Source organism: Apium graveolens, chromosome 3 (genome assembly GCF_009905375.1).
Source record: "Apium graveolens cultivar Ventura chromosome 3, ASM990537v1, whole genome shotgun sequence".
NCBI classification, from domain to species: Eukaryota; Viridiplantae; Streptophyta; class Magnoliopsida; order Apiales; family Apiaceae; genus Apium; species Apium graveolens.
Genome location: NC_133649.1, coordinates 296,047,456 through 296,070,477, shown reverse-complemented (window position 1 = coordinate 296,070,477; position 23,022 = coordinate 296,047,456). Strand labels below are relative to the sequence as shown.

General features: G+C 35.0%; 5 protein-coding genes across 9 annotated transcripts; 2 read left to right on the top strand and 3 right to left on the bottom strand.

The window, feature by feature from the left end:
* Positions 1–3,009: 3,009 nt before the first annotated feature.
* LOC141715242 (protein FAR1-RELATED SEQUENCE 5-like) lies at positions 3,010–5,432 on the bottom strand. Its single transcript, XM_074518717.1, has 7 exons — positions 5,358–5,432; positions 4,597–5,259; positions 4,327–4,539; positions 3,537–3,614; positions 3,375–3,443; positions 3,156–3,299; positions 3,010–3,075 (listed from the first exon to the last, which is right to left on the bottom strand). The coding sequence occupies exons 1-7, from the start codon at positions 5,430–5,432 to the stop codon at positions 3,010–3,012; spliced, it is 1,308 nt and encodes a 435-aa protein (XP_074374818.1).
* A 27-nt stretch (positions 5,433–5,459) lies between these two features.
* LOC141715241 (protein FAR1-RELATED SEQUENCE 5-like) lies at positions 5,460–5,807 on the bottom strand. Its single transcript, XM_074518716.1, has one exon. The coding sequence runs from the start codon at positions 5,805–5,807 to the stop codon at positions 5,460–5,462; it is 348 nt and encodes a 115-aa protein (XP_074374817.1).
* An 811-nt stretch (positions 5,808–6,618) lies between these two features.
* Positions 6,619–8,313, top strand: LOC141713696 (large ribosomal subunit protein eL21z/eL21y). The gene is made up of 2 exons (XM_074517228.1): positions 6,619–6,920; positions 7,865–8,313. Exons 1-2 carry the CDS (start codon positions 6,684–6,686, stop codon positions 8,120–8,122), a joined length of 495 nt encoding a protein of 164 aa, XP_074373329.1. The 5' UTR covers positions 6,619–6,683; the 3' UTR covers positions 8,123–8,313.
* A 1,801-nt stretch (positions 8,314–10,114) lies between these two features.
* Positions 10,115–19,038, top strand: LOC141713694 (carbon catabolite repressor protein 4 homolog 1-like). Its single transcript, XM_074517222.1, has 12 exons — positions 10,115–10,674; positions 11,825–12,566; positions 12,852–12,938; positions 13,020–13,103; positions 13,936–14,022; positions 14,102–14,188; positions 16,786–16,839; positions 16,923–17,014; positions 17,138–17,252; positions 17,415–17,562; positions 17,787–17,941; positions 18,772–19,038. Exons 1-11 carry the CDS (start codon positions 10,517–10,519, stop codon positions 17,933–17,935), a joined length of 1,803 nt encoding a protein of 600 aa, XP_074373323.1. The 5' UTR covers positions 10,115–10,516; the 3' UTR covers positions 17,936–17,941; positions 18,772–19,038.
* A 73-nt stretch (positions 19,039–19,111) lies between these two features.
* LOC141713695 (putative E3 ubiquitin-protein ligase SINAT1) lies at positions 19,112–22,834 on the bottom strand. 5 transcript variants are annotated; one of them, XM_074517224.1, is made up of 6 exons: positions 22,789–22,834; positions 22,624–22,696; positions 21,911–21,955; positions 20,326–20,649; positions 19,586–19,972; positions 19,112–19,473 (listed from the first exon to the last, which is right to left on the bottom strand). In XM_074517224.1, the coding sequence occupies exons 4-6, from the start codon at positions 20,539–20,541 to the stop codon at positions 19,153–19,155; spliced, it is 924 nt and encodes a 307-aa protein (XP_074373325.1). In that variant the 5' UTR covers positions 20,542–20,649; positions 21,911–21,955; positions 22,624–22,696; positions 22,789–22,834; the 3' UTR covers positions 19,112–19,152. The 5 variants fall into 5 exon arrangements, with proteins under 5 accessions (XP_074373325.1, XP_074373326.1, XP_074373324.1 ...); XM_074517225.1 differs by having other exon boundaries at positions 22,624–22,693; positions 22,789–22,806; XM_074517223.1 differs by lacking the exon at positions 22,789–22,834 and having other exon boundaries at positions 22,624–22,774.
* Positions 22,835–23,022: the final 188 nt, after the last annotated feature.

Below are 23,022 nucleotides of genomic sequence, written 5' to 3'. Positions count from 1 at the left end.
AAAATAGTCTAAAGAAAATCGGACGTTACGACGGCTATGTTTACGCGATTTCCAAATTTTAAAACCATTCAAAACCAACCCAATTCAACCTCAAATCCAACATACAACCAACATCCATCCTTATCACATCATAACAACCCCAACCAATTCAATTTTAACATTCATACTTATGCCTAAGCTTAACTTTAACCATTCTTAAGTTCTTTTAATCAAAACAACAACATTTACCATTCCAAATCAATACCATTTCAAATCCCAAACTCTAAATCACAACATCAAGATACAATATCACCCTACTAATCAAAATCATCTTATAATACATAGGAATCTAGGGTTTGGAGATGATATACCTTCCTTGAAGTGGTGGGAGGAGCTAGGAAGCCTTAAGAAGCTTTGAGAAGTCTTAGGAATGTTTGGATCTTCAAGGAAAACAAGAAAAATTTCAAGTTAAAAACTTGAAAACACTATTCATAGTCTTCTTCTTTGATTAAATGAATAAGATGGAGAAGGAATTGATGGCTTAAACTCATGATATAGCCCTAACTAAGCATGAAGATGATTAGGGAATTAACTCACCAATTTAGGAAGCTTGGATCTTTGATTTTTGAATTTCCTTGCCTTTTGAATAGTAAAAAACCGAGAGCAAAGATGAACCATGCCTTGGTTGCTTTTTGATTTTGATGAAAAATGATTTTGCTTGGCTTGGTTGGCTTATTTTTGTGTTTGATTTAGTTAATTACCTTGTTGCCCTTGAATTTGTGTGGTTCTCATTCAACCACACCTCCTTCCTTCCCATATCATGCCTATGTCATGTTGTGATGTCATCTTTCCCCCTTTGTCCTCCTCTCATTGGTTGGGTGACATCACTCCCTCTAATCCCTTTGCTTAACTTCCTAATCGTTTGCCTAGTGACCGCTGATCTGTTATACGGTTCGCTTAACTTTCGTTTTCGTTTATCGTTTGAGGGATCATACCCGGGATCTTATTACTTAGGTTCCCTTAACCTTTCTCAATAGATTATATTCCTTTTATGATCCTCTCTTATAATCCTTTAATTTAAATTCCTTTTTATCCTGTTACCTTATACTCAATTCTTTCCGTATCTAGTGGATTTCCGGGAAAAATCAAAGTGTTCGGAATTGGATTCTGGTGATCTTTACATACACTTATATACCATGTAGAGTACTAATAAAATCTCAGAATATCCATAACAGAACCCCTACATAGTGTGGCATGAAAAGTTTTCTCATTCAGCTAAAACACTATTCACAAGGGTTACAAAAAGTTCAAAATTTTGGGGGTTATTACAAAATACATTTTTTTTTTGCTTAATTTTCTACCCGCTGGAGATAAGTAGACATCTTGACATATCCAACATATATAATATTAATATTGATGGTAAATGACGAAATTTAGCAAAAGAATTAGTAAATGAAGAAGCATTTCTATTCAAATTAATACTTATGGTATTAAAATTGTCAAAACATTATTTTTAAATAACTAAAATTCCATGCTACTATCAACCAAATATAAATCCTGCTCATCTTTATTTTTTTTATCATTTGTTTGAGAAGAAAATTGCAAGGGAGCATAATGAAGTACAAGAAAAGGAAAGAGTCGAAAATGGTGTGGCAAGTGCCTAAAGTTTAAATCGAATATGGAGGTGGTTGGTTGTGGCACAAGCCGAGAAACACATGAATTAAGCACCCTTCGCGATACTTCATTGTTTGATGGAACACCCTCCACAATGAAACGTTACTAGAGTTCTCCAACAATACTTTATTGATAGAGTGTTTTCCGGGTGGACACCCTAGCCACCCATGACTATATAATGCCAAAATATTGTTGGAGTTTTTTTTGCATAGACACCTTAATCTATGAAAGCCCCTTTATATATATGTATACAAATCTATATTAAAGTATTATTGAGGAAATAGTCAGATTATAACACAATTAAGAGAGTCTGGATCCTCTATCCCCTCTTTGTGTCCCCTAATATGTCCCCTCATTTCTATTGGTCAATTATTAACCCTTTCACGTGACCTCTACTTTTTTGTTAAATTCTATTTATTAGAGTTGTTCATATAAATTAAAAAATAAAAAATATATAATCATATATAACCTATTTTCCCCACATTTAAGTTATATATAAAAATTATTAAAATATTTATTTATATAATATTTAATGAACAAAATATATATTTTATTTATTATTAAAAATGAAATATAAAATATACTTTATGTATAACTAAAATTATATTAAAATTTTAAAATATATTTATACAATGCTTAATCTCATAAATAAAATTTTATGTAATGATTTTTTTAAAGCAAATATATTGATATAGTAGGAAAGTTCACACGTGAATAAATGAATTAGAATACAACTCCTACTAAACTCTAACTTGTAAGTGAAACTTTCACAACTCAGATAAATCATACTGCTACTACTAATATACAACTAATAATAAACTAGATGCACACTAATCTTCTCGGACACCACTGGTTCTGTTTTTGTCCCCTAAAGCCACATTCTTCTATAAGTTGGATCTATTGTAACAACATATCAGCCATCTGAAACCTTTTTCTTTTGCAAACTTATAAACCAGAGGCCTTATTTTTCAAGAATGCTAATATAATCAATTGTATTTCTACTGGTAAACATTACCCTAACATTTAAATAAACACTTTTATGTTCTTTAAAAATTCAAACGGAAGAAAGCAACTCCATTTTTTTTAAATTTAAATTACATTCATGAACAATTGTAAAAACCAAAACACATGAATTGAGTACTCAAAAGGTACAAAGCACCATAATGCTATCAAAATTGCAACACTAGAAAATTACATAGTGTTTCATTACTTAACTTAATAATATCACCTAACCAGTTCTACTTAAAACAATCACTCATCTCAAAGAATACTATCTTGAACACCTTATCGCATCCCTAACATCAGAATCATCAGTCAAGCCATAATCATTTAAGCTATATCATTTCAAGCATGTCTTCATATGTTACTTTGCAAGTTGGAAAGATCAGCATAAGCTGCATTATCACTTGTCCATGTAAAAATCTGTAAAAAAATTGAAATAAAATTTACAATTCTGAATTTATTAAATAATACATTTATAAAACACCAATTTAATCACTAACATTATGAGAATGATCTCTGATCGTAGATTGATCTTGCATTGTATTCAGAAATGGTGGTTGAAAAGTATATTGACTAGGAAAAGTATTGTAGGATGACAACACAGATGAACCAAAAGATTGAATACTTGAGTTTAGCATCAGGACCTGCATTTTAATGAAAAAAATAAGTTTAAATTTCATGAAGATAATGTAGACGTAGCTGTATATAAATGAACAAACCTCAGTAGCTGAACCATTATACATGGAGTTTGAATTTAGTTCCAGTAAATTGCTCCCGTCCACATTAACCTTAAACACAACAGTTTGTTATCGTAAATCTATACAATCATGTTTATATCATTAATGATAATCTAGCCTTATACATAATTTTTATTATCATACCTGGTGTGCGCAATGACTCTCTGACATGCCTCCAAAATCAGATTGTAAGATTGAGCTATTTAGATTATTGTGGTTCACCTGCAAAACAATTAATTAGTACTGAAGTAGAGTAACAAGTAGTACAACTAGGAATTAAAAAATAAAAATTATTACTTTACTAAGCTTCTCTGTAGTTCTTGAAGTAGAGATATTTTTTTACTACTTTTTTTCTTGTAGCTTTTTCAAGAGCACTCATAAATCTCCTGGAAGAACCAATTTTATTTTTTTTAGGCTTCACTTTAATTCCTTTGATTCGAGGTTCATCACTTAACCCATCAACAATCATGTTTTCATCAACTTGGGAAATCTCAAGCTCATCTGTTACATCGGTTGGTGTAACAGTAAATTTTCCATTGTTCACTCCCATTTTTTTATTTTTGCTTCCACATCTTGTAATATTTTATTAGTTCCCACAATAGCAATTTTATATGTTTCTTCCATTTCAGCAGCTCTTGCAGCTAATCTGTTAAACAAATATGATAACTCCTTATAACGCCTTCCTGTTGCAATCTCTGGATCATCATCTATGGAACAATATTGAGGAAGACTTGTAGAAGCAACTTTAGCAGCTTTCGTCCATCTTTTCTTAATATAACAATCCGGGACTCTTTTTGATATTCTTCAAGAAAAATATTTTTAGATAATGTGCACATAGGATTCCAACGAATTCAAATTTTTTACAACTGTATGTTACTGAACAATCACTTGAATCAAATTTCACAATATGTGAAAAATGTTTTTCGGAAGTAACCTTGTACTCTGTAAGCGTCTGACATTCCTCAAGAATTTCTATATTGCAATTCCATGTCTTCCAAACTTTTTCATGAAATATTTTGAATACTTCAAGTGTATAAATACTAGCAGCATGTTTCAAAATTTCAGCAGGATATGGTAAAGCAGACATGCTAATACTGGATTTAGTATCTGCTTTAGACTCATCACAGCGTCGATCATCAAGTAAACTCTGAAAATGTTGAAAAAATTGTAACAAATCATGTTTATAACTGACATATTGTTTTACCTTATTATTCATACTTTCACTACGCTGTGTAGTACTCATATCAGCTGAAAATGTTTCTCGCCCATAAACTAATGCCCATTTCTTCTTATTTTCATATAAATTCTTCAACCATTCATTATCTTTCAGATTATACTTTTCAAGCATATCATCCCAAGCACGAGTAAATTCAAAAACCTCATCGTGATCATAAACACAGCTGCTAAACTCTTTTACAAAACTCTTAAATTTGTCAAAAATGCTACTAAGATGTTTGGCTTCATTTTGATACATATGCCAAACACAATGTCGATGTTTAGTTTCAGGCCATTGTGTAGACAATGCCTTATCCATAGCCGCGTCTTGATCTGTAAGAATAGTACTTGGCTTTTTTCCAGACATTGTTCGGGAAAATGTATCAAACAACCATTCAAAAGTTTCTATAGTTTCATCATATAACATAGCACCACCAAATATGATAGTTTGTTTATGATGGTTAACTCCAATAAAAATTGCAAATAGACGGCTTTCTTTATTTTTATGATATGTTGTATCAAAACACACTACATCACCAAAGCGATCATAATATACCTTCATCCTTGCATCAGCCAAAATTATATTTGTAATTAAATCCTCAACATCCACTTGTATTGCATATGTAAAATTTGGATCTTCTGCTTGCTTTTTCTGTAGATACTCTAACACGCCCCCGCGTCACCAAAATTCATTTGGATGGTACGTTTTGTGCGTAGGTAATTTTTATAGTCATCCCGAATGAAACCAACATTCTCGCGTCCACCAGCTTGTCGTGATAATAAATCCATACTCGCTTTAGGTGCAATACCAGAGCTATGTGCCATATCAATTTGAGACTTATGGATATTATTTTAACTTCCGTGCGACCTCAAAAAGTGACTTTTAGATGGGCTTATAAGATCATGAGAATGCTCATATATGAATTTAAAAATTTTGTATTTCCCATTTGATCGAGAAGAGACACCCATTTTTGCCTTGCAACTAAATCTAGTTTCTAGACGATGTTGTTTTACATCATCATCTCGTTTGTTTCTCGTACGCTTTCCCTCACAAGCACATACAAATACTCTGTCTAAAATTTCTCCAACATCGCTCTTATGCATTTTACTCCTCCTTATACCAAATCCAACTTTTTCAGCATTGTAAAACCTATAAGCATCTTCTTCTGATTCAAACTCAAGCCCTACTTTCGGTACCATAATTTCATCTATAGTATCAGTCTTTCTTGGAGTAATAGGTACTTCAATATCTTCGAAAAAAATATCATCAAAATTCAAGTATCATGATACTTGAGGAACAGTAGTCATGTATACCCTAATTTTATTAAAACAAAGCAAAATTTCATTAAAACTTATAGAATCTAATATAATAATATGATTTCGCACGTAAGTATATAAAATATGACAATACAATTCATACTTGTAGAATATCACAATTCTTGATAATTCTGATTTAGGTAATTGAGAATTGGATCAAGAGTTTGTACGTAAAGTTGAAACTTTGATATATCACAGTTTTAGTGATACACACGTTCTTTAGATAATTTATTTGTAATTTTTAATAATATTTTTAATTTATATGAACAACTCTAATAAATAAAATTTAAGAAAAATATAGAGATCACGTGAAAGGGTTAACAACTGACCAATAAAAAAGAGGGGACATATTAGGAGACACAAGAGGGGATAGAGGATCCGGACTCCAATTAAGAAGGGGTGATCACTTTTTTTTGCTATAACAGACGCACACACCCAGGGGTCTTGACATATTTCCCGTGTCATCAAAGGATTTTTTGGTATTCAACATTTAATCCATAAATTAATAAACAAAATACTAAATATGTGAAAATTCTTACCTAATAATAATAAGAAAATATAGGTGAGAGGACAAAACCGTTGGGCACTTCATGGGCCATTAAAAATCCAGCATTATTGGACTGAAACAAGGCCCAAATGAAAAACCCTAAAAGAAACTAGGGTTCAATATAAAGTAAATGATAGATAGAAATAGGTGGGTGTACACAATTATCTCCTTCCGCCCAAAACACAGAGAGAGAGAGAGGAGAGAGATAAGAAATGCCGGCAGGACATGGACTTAGGTCAAGGACCAGAGACTCATTCTCAAGGGCGTTCAGGAAGAAAGGTACGATTCATCTATCGACGTATCTGAGGACTTACCACATCGGCGATTATGTTGATATCAAGGTTAATGGTGCTATTCATAAGGGTATGCCCCACAAGTTCTATCATGGTCGCACTGGTCAGGTCTGGAATGTCACCAAACGTGCTATTGGTGTTGAAATCAACAAACAGGTCCTCCCTCTCTCCCTCTCTTTCAATCTCTCTCTCTCCCTCTCCCTCTCCATCTCCCCCTCTCTCTCTCTCTCCCTCTCTCTCTCCCCCTCTCTCCCTCTCTCAATCTCTCTCCCTCTCCCTTTTTCTCTCTCCTCACTCTCTCTCTGCCCCCTCCCTCTCTCTCTCCACTCTATCTCCCTCGCTCTCCACAATCTATTATCTTAATGTTTGTAGTGTTATGTTCATTTTATCGTGTTGTTTGTGGTTTTTGATTTATTGTTGATATATTTGTGAAATTTGGTGCAGACGAGTGTTACATTTTAGCTAAATGTTGCTAAATTGTGTTGAAAAAAAATGCCGAGCTATTTTATCAGATTGGAAATAATTGTGGTTTACTTTCTTACATGTTGTAACTGCTCTAATAATCATAAATTGAAAGAGTTCCAATTACAGTCACGTGAGTACTACTATTGCGTAACTTTTGAATCTTTTTACTAGTAATGTAAGTAGGTATTGAAGGGTTCTTTTTGTGAGGCGGTGTTTGTTTATCACATTATCTGTCTAAATTGGGGGCCGGACCTTCCTTTTCTTGTATTAAGGATAACTTGGGGAGGCATTTGAATTTGGTTGTTATCTGAAATCATGTCACAGGCCGGAATGTAATATGTATGTGTGGAATAGGTTTGATTGATTGTCTGCTTAGTTAACGAGAAATGTGGCAGTTCATTATATTCTTTAGTCATTTTGGCACATTTTTAATAGGTTTTGCACAATTGTGCTATATTAACATTCCCTTTAACTCTGGTCTGTCATATTTTCATTAGCTCTTTCCCCCAATTTCCTTGTATGAGTTCAATACCTTGTAATGAGGCCAGAAATTATTATTATTGTTATTTGCATTACTGGTGTTATTAGTTGCTTCTATAATTTTATCCTAGCTAAACTATTTGTTGTCTACATAGGTAGGAAACAGGATCATCAGAAAGAGGATCCATGTCCGTATTGAGCATGTTATGCCTTCACGATGCACTGAGGAAGTCAAGCTGAGGAAGAAGAAGAATGACCAGTTGAAGGCCGAGGCCAAAGCCAGAGGTGAAGTTATTAGTACCAAGAGGCAGCCCGAGGGTCCCAAACCTGGTTTCATGGTAGAAGGTGCAACACTGGAGACCGTCACCCCCATTCCTTACGATGTGGTTAATGACCTCAAGGGTGGATATTAAGTGATTCTGCTTTGTTTCTGGATCCATATCTAGTTGGTTCGTTTTGTGATGTATGAACTTATGCAGTCTTTTCATAGCTGTTTGTTTAGACAAAATGTTATGTTTTGCGATCTTATAATTGGTGACATGTTATTGCAATTTTGCGCAGTCTTAAAGTTATATTTTATTAATGCATTGAGCATTGCAGATGATATATTTTCTTCAAGTCCCTTTTTGGTTACTGAGCACCTACCTCTTTGCACTAAATGCAGTCTGGTTGTTATTAGCTGTCATTTCATTTCTTGTAACTTTTCTGTGTTGTGTTTATTAATTATATTGATGTATTAATCTGTGAAATCATGTGTGAATAATCTTGTACAACTACTTTTTTGAGCACACAAGTGCCATCAGCCTAGGGACAAATCACTAGTATGATAAGGGGAAACAAGTTGCCTTGTACCGGTTACTTGTTTAATATTGGCCTTGTCTTGCTGTTTTTCTGGTAACTTGGTTTTGCTATTTGTTCTAGTTAAACCATCTTGGCAGACTTATATTTTTCATACAAGTTCTCTTCATCTGAATTTATTGCGTCTTCTCTCGTTACTTTAGAACTTGATTCCGAGTCCTATTGATCCTTCTATTGCCAATTGTTTCTTCTTTAAGCATTTTTTCCCCTTTCTCCCATCAAATGCATGTTTATTGATATGCCTACATTACAAAGATCTGTGTGAAAATCTTCTATTTCGGTTATCTATCGTATCTGCATTTCTGTGTTGGAGTTTATTCACACTGATGCATAGAGTAGAAATCCATTTAACATCGAGTAGAAATCTTCACAATGGTTTGTTATCGACATTTAAGTTTAGTGTATTGCATCCTTCAACAAACCAAGGACAAGATTAGGGGGATAGCTTCTTGTAGTTCTTTTGAGAATTGGAGCCTTGATGATACATGAGTTGACAGTTGAATTAGCTGATGATGAACTGCAACTTGAAAAATGCAGTTGAAGATGCAAGATTTAACTGTAACTTTCGGTCTAAGGCTAATAAAGTGAAGATCATAATCCCTCACCAACAATGTTATTTTGTAAGATGGCTGTGCTATTTTTTGTGGGCTTTGCACAATTTTTGCTCCGAGGATCCCAAAAATATAAATAAATATATATATTGATTTAAATTCGGCCAAATTCAATTTAACGCAAAGGAAAGGAAAAGTATTTATGGAGTATTTCCCCCCTAAAAAATGACACTTTTTTTGCTAATAAATAATTGAGTATTTTATTTTCTTACAACATAAAATTTGGGATAGAACGTAAAAAAAAAATAACAGAGGAGTAAATTTATGAAAAAATGACAAAAATAGCCGATTTTTGAAAAAATTTAATAAAAATAGCCGTTCTGAAAAAAGTGGTCAATTTTGACCGATTGAATACTCCACTATCAGTTGGGTATCCCAATTTGTATAGGATACTCTGGTAGTTGAGTATTTCATATATGGGATATTCCACTGCCAGTTGGGTATCTTGTATAAAGTGGATACTCCACTGAGAGTTGGGTATCCTATCGGCTAAAGTTGACCAACTTTTCAGAAACTGGTTACTTTTGTTAATTTTATGTAAAAATAAGCTAAATTTGTCCTTCACCCGGTATTTATCTTCACCATAAAATAGACAATCAGCACCTTATAATATTTTAATAGAAGGTACTGATATATAAAAATATGTATTTAATACGGGTCTAATTAATTTTACTTATTTTAATGTCATTTATAATAATTAAAATTACTTTTCATTGAAATTAAATTGCTACAAATTTATTAATTTTATAATTAATTTTCATAGAAAACAAAAATAAACACAAATTAATACAAGTATAATCATATCATAAATCATAATCATGATGATGATGTGCAATTAATAGTAATAATAATGCATAAACTATCCTAAATCCTGATTAAAGAAATGAACTAATTTTAATGTAGTCGCCTGAGATATAAAATATTTAATATGCTGATACAGCGCTGTAAATTAGAGAGTCTCGCATCACTCGCAGCAGCAGTTGTGTGTAAAACCCTAAAGCCCAATCAACTGATCCCCTCTTTCTCCATTTTTCTACTCTAAATCTCTCTCTCTCTCTCTCTCTCTCTCTCTCGATTCATCGCTATCTCTATATCCCTATCAATTCTCTCTCTCTCTCTCTCTCGATTAATCACTCTCTCTCTCTCTCTAACTTCCAATCAATCTCGCCTGTATTTGTATACTGACGTCACAGCTGAATCCACACACACATTAGTGAAATCCACAGTACATCAAAGTGATAAAAACAAGGCTGGCGAGTGTTAATTACAGGTGATGGCGGATCTGCCAGGTCTGGGAGGATTAACAATTGGATTTCTAGGGTTTGAATTAATTCAAGTATGCTGACTGTGTTAAGAGTTCATCTCCCGTCCGATATTCCCATTGTTGGCTGTGAACTTACTCCTTATGTGTTGCTTCGACGGCCCGATAAGTCTGTTAGTACTGATGATGTTAATGAATTCTTGCCTGTTGATGGACATTTCTTGAGATACAAGTGGCAAGTTGTTCTCCTTTCCCCCCAATTATATTATGCTTTCGGTTTTTGTAGTTTTCGAGTTTTCAATAATTTGATTTGGATATTATGTGTTAAATTAGTTCTGGTGTCGATTGTGATTTTTAATATTGTAATACTTGCTTTTAAGTGATTTAATTTGTTGATGTGAGATTCGTTTATGTGTTAAGTTAGTTGATTCACGAATTTAGGATTATGATCCCTGTGTTAAGTTAGTTGATTCACGAATTTAGGATTATGATCCCGGTGTTAAGTTAGTTGATTCATGAATCTAGGATTATGATCCCGCAGGCAAACATTGCTTTAGCGTCTTGTACTTGTATAGTTAGATTTCAATGTCTTTTTTATGGACACAAATGCTCACTGCTCAGTGCTCACCATGTGTTACATTTTCCATTCTTCCAATGAATATATTTTGAGATTTGAATATGTTTCCAATACATGCTGTTATAGTGTTACTCTCGCAGTTCTGATGATCATGTTAAATACATGTATTTATCTTATGTTTGGATTTCTTCGTTGTTCATGTATGAGCTTATTAGAAAAGAAAGGCAACTATCGGTAACCTACCTATATTTGTAGCACCTGCACACTTTTTAGGATATATAAAGTATAAGTTATGATTTAGTTTCTCTGTGACTAAGTATTTCTTTGAGACACAGTGGACCATTTTTGGAATTTGATGCTGTGTTTACTTTTTTGCTACATGTTTTATAATTTGCTAGATACATAATCATTTGGTTTGAAAATTTTTATGTCATACATTCGACTCTGGCCGCTCGATCTCCCGTAGAAGTCCCCCCCCCAAAAAAAATATGACTAGAGTTTCCAGTTATATAGTGATGTGGTACCCAGATAATCTATTATGCTAGGAAAATAGACATACTTTTAAACTTTTAATGCTATTTGTACTAGAACGGTTTGATTTTGAAGGTAGGCAGTCAACTAGCGATTTGGCTTGTTTAGAACTTCTACCTTGTTTAACCTTTTGATCTTATAATCATCTTGTTGCAAAAGCCAGCTAATGAATAAAGGGTTTTGTCATATATATGTACATATGTGGTAAAGCTACTTGAAACTTGGTTTATCAACTCAATTCAGTTTATATTTAATCCTCTGAACGTCACTGCTGCAGGTACCGGATACAAAGTGATAAGAAAGTTGCTATTTGCAGTGTACATCCATCTGAACAAGCGACTTTGCAGTGCACGGGATGTGTCAAGGCCAAGATTCCCGTTGGTAAAAGTTACCATTGTTCATCTAAATGTTTTTCCGATGCATGGCAACATCATCGTGTTCTACATGAGCGTGCTGCTAGTGCTGTAAATGAAAATGGAAATGAAGAAGAAGAACTATTTGGACGCTTTAATAGCACCGGATCTAGTGGGCTAGCTGGTTCACAGTCTAATTCTAGCCTGTCAAATGGGACGACTCCTCTATATCCTGCTGCAGTTGCACAAAGGAATGGTGGGGAAACATGGTTTGAAGTTGGATATGCTAAAACTTATACACCAACAGCAGATGATATCGGTCATGTACTTAAGTTTGAGTGTGTTGTGGTAGATGCAGAAACGAAATTACCAGCAGGGCATGTCAACACTATATTAACATCTCGTGTTATTCCAGCTCCATCTCCTACTCCACGTCGCTTGATTTCAGTCAGTGGAGTTGACGTGACAGGTCATCTTGATTTAGATGGTCGTTTATCATCTTCAGGAACTTTTACTGTGCTTTCTTACAACATCTTAGCAGATGTATATGCTTCAACTGAGTTGTACAGTTATTGCCCTTCTTGGGCTCTTTCATGGCCATACCGTAGGCAGAATTTGTTAAGAGAAATAGTTGGTTATCGTGCAGACATTGTTTGCCTTCAAGAGGTAAATAATAAATTTAGGCTATTGTTTAAATTCATTGTGAAAGTGAAATCCCCTTCTAGAAGTTCTAACAAAATTATTTTAAGTTATTGTGTTGGTTGGAATGTTGGATGGGAAGTACTTCAGAGGTCATTGTTTACTTTTGTATTATCATATTATTAGTTTGATCTTGCATGTAGGTGTAATACAATGTTTAACCTAATGCTGCTTATAACGACATGTAATGTTAAATGTTCCTAGTGACTTCTGGGTCTGACTAGTATATTTTCTAATCTACCTGCTTTTCAGGTTCAAAGCGACCATTTTGAGGAATTTTTTGCCCCTGAGCTGGACAAACATGGGTACCAAGCGCTGTTCAAAAGAAAAACAGCTGAGGTTGCTTGTTAATAAATCTTAGTTATTTGCTGTTATATCACTGGTAAAGTCACTCACTGACATTGTATGTACCAAATGCAGGTTTTTAGTGGCAATGGGAATACCATTGATGGCTGTGCCACTTTTTTCCGCAGAGATAGATTTTCACATGTCAAAAAATATGAGGTAAGGAAAAACTGTGCTTGTCTTTAGCTAAGAAGCAAGGGTGCGGGTGTGGAAGTGCAGGTGCGCAGTGCGCGGATACGGAAATTCGGCAAATTTAAAAATATGGGGATTCGGGTGCGGGGGGATACGGCAAATATTAAAATATATATTTTATATATAATTTAAATATTATATACAATGTATATACATATGATCCAAGAGTTGCATTCAAATTCAAATAAATAAGTTCAATATTCTAAAAGCCAAATGCATTCTTAATAATTAAAAGATTGAAAAATAGTAGTCAGTGAGTTATGCTAGCTGGCTACTGTCCACGCACACATGTGCAGCACCTAACAAATTGTAGGGTACAAATAATAATTAATAAGTAAATTAATTACCAATTACAATTAAAGAAATTAAAAAAATAAATTAAATAGCCTATTAACTAAACCAACAGACCCCAAGACATTTCTTTCTTTCCAACAGTCAATTAACCCAATCCCATATCATATGTATACATACGATACACACAGACTTCACCCACGTTTAAGTCGCCTCAATCATCTCTTCTCTTCTCCTGCTCTCACTGCTCTCAGAGAATTAGGGTTTCCAATTGATATCGATTGTTAGTAAAAGCCGTAGTCTCTGTGCTGATTTAAAGTCAACGAAACTGCCCTTCCCGCACCCCAACGAATCAGATATGCAAAATACGGAGACACGCCATCTGGCGCATCCCGTGCGTATCCAGCCGCACCCCCGACGTATTTAGTGCGCAGTTCTTCAGTCGGGTGCCGCACCCCTGCTTTTTACATATCAGTGGAATACATAACTTAAATTATTTATGTGCTAGGTTGAGTTCAACAAAGCTGCACAGTCTTTGATTGATGCTTTGGTTCCTAATGCTCAGAGGAGATCTGCTCTTAGCCGTTTGGTCAAGGTATGCTGGTTAAAGTAATCTGTTTGCTTTGCCCATTTGTTTGCTTTGTCCAATTTAATTAAATCCGAATGTGTTTTAGGACAATGTCGCACTGATTGTGGTTCTTGAAGCGAAGTTCAGTAATCAGGGGGTTGATAATCCTGGGAAGCGTCAGCTTGTCTGTGTGGTAAGTACACAGTGCCTACCTTGTGTCTGTATTGAGTCTGATACATATGTGGGCTCTTCTTTTAGGATTCATATCCTTACTATTCGCCTACTTTATACTTGTTAAGATGTAAAGACGAGGCTAGACGACTCTCTACCGCCTAGATGGTTAGGCGCTCGCCTAGACAATCATTAGGCGGATTATACGGTTAGTCGGTTACTATATAAATTGGATATATTTTATATGTTATAATAAAATGGAGGAGCAATAATTATATTTTAAAAGTGAAGTCTTATAGAGTAAGCGATGCATACGAATCAAGCAACTACTTTAGCTAAACTAGATAAGATCATCGAGATCAGGGAGGTTTTTATTTCCAGGCTATCTTAGTCTTGAACTTGGTGTTTCACCATAATCATCTTCAATATCTTCATCATCGTTGTAAAATAGTAAAAGAAAAGAGAAGGAAAAAAAGAGAAAAGAAGAATATATATATATAAGAGATTAGAATGAAGAAGAAGAATACCTAATGGATCGCTGCTCTTTGTCTCGATGGTTGATTAGGGTTAAGTAGTGACTCGCTGTAGCAAGCGAGTCATCTTATAAGTTAAATATGAAACTGGGTTGGACTGGCCTAAAATAGAATGGGCTGGACTAGGACAAAATCGGCCCATGTCAAAAAGACCGCCTAGGCGGCTTTGGACGGATTAGGCGGTCGCCTAGCCGCCAAGACGACCCTATGCGTTACCTACCCACTAAAAAGGAAGACGGGTCAGACGTCTACCCGTTTTTTACCGCCTAGGCGAAGCCTTAACAACTATGGCCTACTTCCATCCAGTACACTTCATTGATGTTAATTATGAGTAATGAATAAAAACTTGTCCATGTGTTGTTCATTTAGGTGTACTGAATGTAATCAAGTGAAACATTTACTAACATTGCTTCCAGTCGCATCTCAAATCCCATTTGAGTTCTTGTATTTATATTTTACCTGTCATTAGATTTCTCTTGTATCCAGCTTTAGGAAGCCCATTTTTGTTTGAGCTGGATCAATCTTTGGATTCAACTTGTGAAGCCTTGACAGTTGTCATGCAATACCTATATATGTCATTGTGATTTGTTCGTAGCTTATTTTATTTTGCTAAACATGAAGTTTTAAATAATTTAATGTTTTTTGGATTCCTTTTTCTAAAACGTAAAATAATTTCTCTATTATGATGGTTGGGCCATGATGGCATCAACTTTAGACACTAGATTTCCCTACGACCAACTTTCCCTGGGATGGCTACAACCTAATTATAAATGTTAAAATAAAGCAGCAAACCAGCATAGAAATACATTGCCGTTTTTTGATGAACTATATGTCTTAGGAACCCCTTCGGCCTATGTTAGTATCTGCAGCTTCACCTCCCCGTAGCACCTCATGCTTTTTCCAGGTGTCATCCTCTCAAGCATCTGTTTCAATGACTCATTAACTTGTCTGAGTAAGAGATAAATACAAGGGGAATGAAAGGAAAAGAAAAAAGGACAGAGACCACAACTCACAAAACCTTCCGATGATGGTTCTATAATCTCTACGGATTGTGTGGAGAAATCTTATGGCCATCAGGCCAATAAGAGCGATTTCATTCTATGTTGCTCTGACTCGGGTACAGAGTGTTAGACACAACACATATCTGAGTTATGAACTTGAATAAATTTGTGAACTGGGGTGGGGACATTGTCCCATATTTGGACACGGTACGGGGACACGACATAATATATTAAGTTACAAAAGTTGGACATCTTAACAGAAAGTAACGATGAAACATAGAATATATATGATTCTGTAAAGGACTTTGCAAATTATGCGTCTCTTTACTTCAGTCTCATTCTTGCTTCTTTCTTTTTTCTTACATATTTAATTTGAATCATAAGTTTGATTCATATTTGATCTTTAAATTGGTCCAAGTTTCCACATTTTAGCAAAGTATCTGACACGGAAATAAGTGTCGTGTCCGACACGGGTACGGCACCCAAAACAGAAGAGTCGGAGTAACATAGATCCTATGAATGTCATTGATTCCAGATGCTGGCTTGTACATTTCTGCATTCTCTTAAGCTGAGAATAACCTACTTGTCAATTCAGTTACAAGTTTTAGCTAACAAAACAGTTTCTATCTTGCCCTAACTTGTTGCTTTTTACTAGGTTTCTGTGCTGATGATAGATGTACTAGTGTCTTTTTTAGAGATTGTACGTTTCTAGTCAGGGTTTCGCCCGTATAACATACTGTTTATTCCTTTTAGATAGAGAACTCTTATGTTTGTTATTGTAAATGATATAATTATTAAACGTGTCAAGGTTCTAATCGAACTTTTGGTTGTTAAAAAAGAAATAGAAATATTAGCAAGCCCTGAAGCCTCCTTGGCCTAGTGACCCCCAGTGTGGTGAAAATCTTTCAGAAGATCTCACAACCTCAAATGCAGTCGATCCTTTCTCAAAGTTGAAAATGTTAAAGCTCTTATTGTGTATAAATATGTTCTTGTATAGTGCTTTGGATAATATAATATATATAGTGTTACTTTTTACTATCTTCTGTCTGTTGTGCGCTAATGCTTATAAATTTTATAATTTGTAGGCCAATACGCATGTGAATATCCATCAGGATCTGAAGGATGTCAAGATTTGGCAGGTTTTTGTTGATGCGTGTACCTCTCTTTATTGGTTTGTTGAGTTCATCGTAACTGTTTCTTTCTTGATTTTGTGTGTTATCAGGTCCACACTCTCTTGAAAGGGTTAGAAAAGATAGCTGCCAGTGCCGACATCCCCATGTTGGTATGTGGGGATTTCAATTCAGTGCCTGGAAGGTATGTTATGTGCTTGAAAATACTAAATTCATTACTTGAATCTCAGCATTTTGTATTAGTTTAAAGGCTCGGTGATTTTATTCATCACAATTTAATTGTTTTGATTTTTTTACTTCATTACAGTGCTCCTCATGCACTTCTGGCATTGGGAAAAGTAGATCCTTTGCACCCAGAGCTGGCTGTGGACCCTCTAGGAATATTGCGCCCTGCCAACAAGCTCTTGCATCAGTTGCCATTGGTATTCGTTGTTTCCCTGCTTATTGCTTGGACACTTTGCTGTCTGGGTTATTATATGTTGATATAAATCACTTTATGGCAGAATGTTTGTTGAAGATGTGTTACAACTTGCATTCTATATATGTCATGTTTTATAATGATCACACTTTGCTTTTTACTACAGGTCAGTGCATACTCGTCTTTTGCTAGAATTGGAGCTGGTCTTGGATTTGAGCAGCAAAAAAGGAGGATGGATCCGGGCACAAATGAGCCTTTGTTCACAAACTGCACTAGAGACTTTATTGGTACTCTCGATTACATATTTTACTCAGGTATACTGGCTCTCTCTTTTCCTTGGTTTTGACTTACCAATGGCATCTGCTCCCTCTATCCCAACTTTAAGTTGCCGCAACTCTCTATTTGCTTCTCATACAAATCATAAGAAATCCTAAATGTGCAATTAATATGTGGAGTGATATTTTTTCTTTAGCATTTGATTAAGTATAGTATTTATCATTGAGATGTGAACTGAATCAATTGATTTATTGGCCTGCAGCGGACTCTTTAACAGTAGAATCTTTGTTAGAGCTTTTGGATGAGGATAGCTTAAGAAAAGATACAGCACTTCCTTCTCCAGAGTGGTCCTCTGATCACATAGCGCTGTTAGCTGAATTCCGCTGCAAGCCCCGAACAAGACGTGGATGATGCAGTGTGAGTTTCTAAGCTTTTTCAGACACTGATTATGGTGCTTTCATATTCTTTGGCTTGCAACTTTGCACTCCTTTTTTTGGTTTGTATACCCTTTTCTTGAGCACCGAGGAGATACTAAATAATGACAGCAAATCATTCCTTACATTATGAATCTTAAATAAGTTGAAGAGTCTACATAATATATCTTCACTCGAAATTGTATTATTTCTTGATTCATTTAAGAAGCAGTTTTTTACTAAGTGCAAATTGAAAGATTCATCATCTAAAGAAAGGGATTACGTACATGTATGTGTGAGTTGTTCACAGCTAGGATGACACAAGTACACACCGAGTGGACAAGATTTGCATAATTCTGACCGGTAAAGAATTTTTTTAGAGTAAATTGCACGTTGAATGCCCAATAAATATCAGAGATATTGGCATTAGTACATGTAGTTTGCAATCATGCAGTTCTGTTCAGTAACTTTTAAAGTATATTCATTTTGCATCCCGGCAGTTTTCCGTAAAAATTCACAGGTATTGGATTAGAGGTATTTTTGGAACTAAATAAAGTTTGATTCCAATAGAACTCAATTGAAACTCCATTTTAAATTCTCTAGACTTCAACAAAAGATCAAATAAACCTCTAAAGCTTGAATAAAATTCTAATGAAGAAATGAATGTTATAATTTAGGCTTATAGTTTATGGCTTACTTCTTCAAATCTAACTATTACTTGTACAAATGTCTCGTCTATATCTTAAGTTTTTTAGATATTGTTTTGATTAGTCTAAATGGATAGTTGATACCTTTTTGGTATTGTAAGTAATAACTTGCATTGCGTGTATGCAGGTCCAATATGGGAAATATAGAAGAATGAAGAGAACCGGTAAAGATAGTTTATAGAGAAATTGTTAGGTTGTGCTACATCCTGGGTACTGCTCCTTGAGATAGTTTACTTTGTACTATGCTACCTTGTCCTGATAGAAAATCAGATGGTTTACTTTGTATTATGCCACCTTTTTTCTGATAGAAACCTGTGACTTGCGTATGCTTCAAAAAGTTTCCAAAGTTACCATAAGAAATATTTCTGCTGCAATATAGATGTTGAATATAATACATAGCCCTCGTGATATTCGCTTTTCTACAGCAGTTTAACAAAGTTTTTTCCATGCCATTATATATATTCATAATGTCCACGATTCACGGACCATCCCAACACCTGAGGATATTCTACTGTTCTTTCCATATGCGACCAGTGACTCTCAATTTAAGCTCTTCCCTGTCCCCGCCTGAAAAGAAGAGAGCCAAATTTCGAGGAATGATGAGCCCGTCTAGGCTGTCCCGAACCTTCCTGTGACTATCACGGATACTTCTCGGTACACCTTGCCATGATAACTTGCGTCCATATCCACCAACTTCCAAAGAGTATCCGAAATCTTTCTCCTCACTGTCCTCGCCCATAAATCGTAAGAATGATGTGTAGACCGGTGCTGAGCCCAGCTGAAAAGCTTCAAAATGCAAGCAAAACTGTCGTCCATAACAGTTGAAGACCTAAATGGCAATACATGTAGGTCAGGTTTGGATAATTTTACGTAATTTTTCTCATTTACACTAGAAAGCAAGATTGAATCATACTTGATGCTGATCAAAAATTGAAACTTACGGTAAGCATCCATGTGGCATTTTCAACTTCGTGCGGGTTTGCTTTGACATAACGATGGTTAAATGTACATCCATCATGCATGTCAACATTGTGATCATCTTTCAGATGCGCAACAAGGGCTGGGATGTCACCTGTTACGGAACATTCAGACCCAGCATAGGGACAATTATAGGGACGGAACCGGCAGTGTTGCTCGTGCTTCACCTTGCTATAGTACAGAAACATATCATGGCAGCCAAGACTTTGGTATCTGCAGGGAAGTTCCAGTGATTCAGCTACTTTCTCCAATGCCAGACACCTGATATTTCCAAGCTCGAGACGGCAACTTGGGCAGCAATTATGCACTCTAATTTTGCAGTCTGAGCATAAAGTATGGCCATCTGGGCACTGAAGGAATTACATCAAAAAGGGAGGTAAGTAGAACTTCAACTGGCTGCGCGTTATGTGTCACACAGCCAGAGTATCCGACACAGGTACTCAAAGTGAAACAAAAAGTTGGAGTAACGCACATTATTTATCGTGTTGTTAATGTTAATACAATTTGAACTTCAATACAAATATTGAGAACACTTATTTGCAGGCGGATACTGAATTAGCCAATTAGGCATCTCGTTAAAGCAAGTTAGACACTCACTCTGGTTAGATGTAGTAGTCTCGCTATTCTAACACTTTTAGCACCAGATCAGGAAGTGAGCTTTCTTTTCTATGTGTCTCAGTGAAAATCTGAAATAAGAACATACCTGGTAAATTGGAGGGTACATTAAACTCGTGCAGACGGGACATTCAAGAAGCTCATGCACTCCATTGATTGAAGGAACTCTGTGCTTTTCACCAAGCACAATGGCACTCTTTATAAGAGTGTTATTCCTCTCCATCTTTCCCATTCCAACATCATATTTCACATGTTTTGGGTGAGACTCTACGACTTGTTTGCAAACACCACCATCCGGAGCCATTTGTAGCTACGGGGATTCCAGAAATACCTGGCGACTAAGATCAGAACTGTACACTATCGATAACTTAACCCCTACCAATTCTCGGAGCTGCTCTCTATGGAGTGTGGTCTGCCAAGCAACACACACACAATCAGATCATAAACTTGTAGAACTTATGTCTGACCTATGTTCTTTATATAAGAACAGACATCATAAACTTGATGCCAGTAAGTTGATAAAGACATGGCATTTTATCTTAATGTTTGCCTACTGAGAACATCAAGACCATCTTACCAGACTTCAAATTTAAAAAATTATCTTTCTTAGGTGAGATCAGTTGATGTAGTCCACCATAACCCAAAAGATTCCCTGTCCACCATGTTAAGTAACCAGTCGCACTAAAACCTTAAGGTCCCTAAACCGAGCTCTGATACCATGTTAATTAACCAGTCACACTAAAATCTTAAAGTGGTAGAGGAAGATCCGAACAAGATCTTATACTCAAAACTCAACCATCTATAAACATAGACAATAAGCATAAATTTCTTCTACATAATGTTTTGGTACTCATAAAACACTAATAGAAAAAACACCAGAGCTGAAACCTATGAATGACTACAATAGTACTTACTGATGATAGGCATTCTAAGTCAATCATCTAGTTACTAACTCATCAATTATTAATATTAAGACAGCTTACTTACCACAAAAGGGAATATAACACAGAATAATAGTAATAAACATTGAGCCTTAAATAAGAATATGTAATATCCAGAAAGTGAGAATCAAGGACAATGATTGTCATCTGGTAGCCTTCCTAATTTCATTTTGAAACATTTGCAGAACAACTTGTGGGACTACATGAAACCAACTCTCTTCAACAGATACCAACACACAATGTTGATTACTCACAACAGTCAAATTGTTGAACAAGGCGATATATTAACATGACTCATCATTATCTGTAATCATAAGAAATTGTCGAAAAAGTGTCATGTGAAGCTAAAAACACAAACTTATTACTAAAAATGGAGAAGAAACAACAAATTCATCATCATCATCAATATACTACCATAGAGGAAAGTTCTATGGAGACCACTATTTCATCGGAGACCACCTATGTTCTGCAATCAAAACACTATAAAATATACCATATTCTGTTACTAACCTGAACCTATATCCAGCATCAAATTAAAACCAATTTAGACTTGCTAGCATCATCTGATCCTTAAAATCAAGAATGACACCAAGTATATAACTACTACTAGGTAGCATGAAACCAGAAGAACTCATTTGATAATATGAATCATGTAGCCATATAATCATATAAATGATCAAGAACATATTAATATCTCCATAGAACATGCTAAATTAGAGAAGAAACACTTACATTCACACCCTTTTCATCATTCTCCAATCTCCTCTCTCTCTCTCTCTGCAAATTGTAATCAACTTTATGTCTCTCTATCACCGAATTTTTTTTAAAAAAAAGTAAAATTGTAATAAACAAATATACTGCAAACTTGTTTTTTTCTTGGTGCAATATGATGGTTTTAAACGAGTGATGTAAAAGTAGTACAAGAATTTAAAAGCATGACGTTTTTCCGCCCAACCAGCACGCAACTTTTAAATTCTTACCGCATATTTTGATATACAATATTTTACAGAGAGAATTACATTTTACACCTTATATTTGGTCAAAAATCAATTTTGTATACTTATTTTCATAATTACAGTTTGCATTCTACTTTGAAATCCGCTTCAAGTTGCACAATTTTTGCCAAATTTTGTCAATTTTTTCCCCAAATTATTGTCTTCAACAACATATATAATCTATTATTGAAGAAAAAAGATGAGATATATTGTCAGATACGGTAATTTGGGCTAAAAAATTAGGCAAAAAGGATGCATGTTGAAGCAGATTTCAAATTAGGGAATGCAAACTGCAATTTATGAAAATAGGTATACAAAAATTGAGTTTTGATCAAATATAAGGGTTGTAAAATGCAATTCTCTCTATTTTATAAGAACGGTACGTTAATAATCTGTCGTAATCTTGACAAATAATTATCATGCAAATAGATTTAGAGCATTGCTACGTACCCAACTCCGTTCCCAGAACTTGTGCCGAATGTTTTAGATGCCCGTAAAGAGCTCTAACTTTTTAGCTCATCTTCTTCCGACATTTAAAGGAGAGCACATATATCAACAAACAGAAAAATACATAAATAAACTGACATTGTGAGTGATGCACAACTGTAAATTTACCTATTCAGTACAACATGTTTTGGTTGTGCTTGGTGTCTTGTTTTGTAGACTTTTTACGGTCACAAGAGAATTTGAAAACTTTAGCTTCAGCGTGTGGTGCACTTCAAATGTTCAATAGCTAAAATTCAAACAAAGAATAAAAGACAAGCACTCTTGACTTTAATTGGCACTTGCCACATTTTTTAAACGGAGAAAATGAGCCTCCGAGTGTTTTCAGACAAATTACCTCAGATT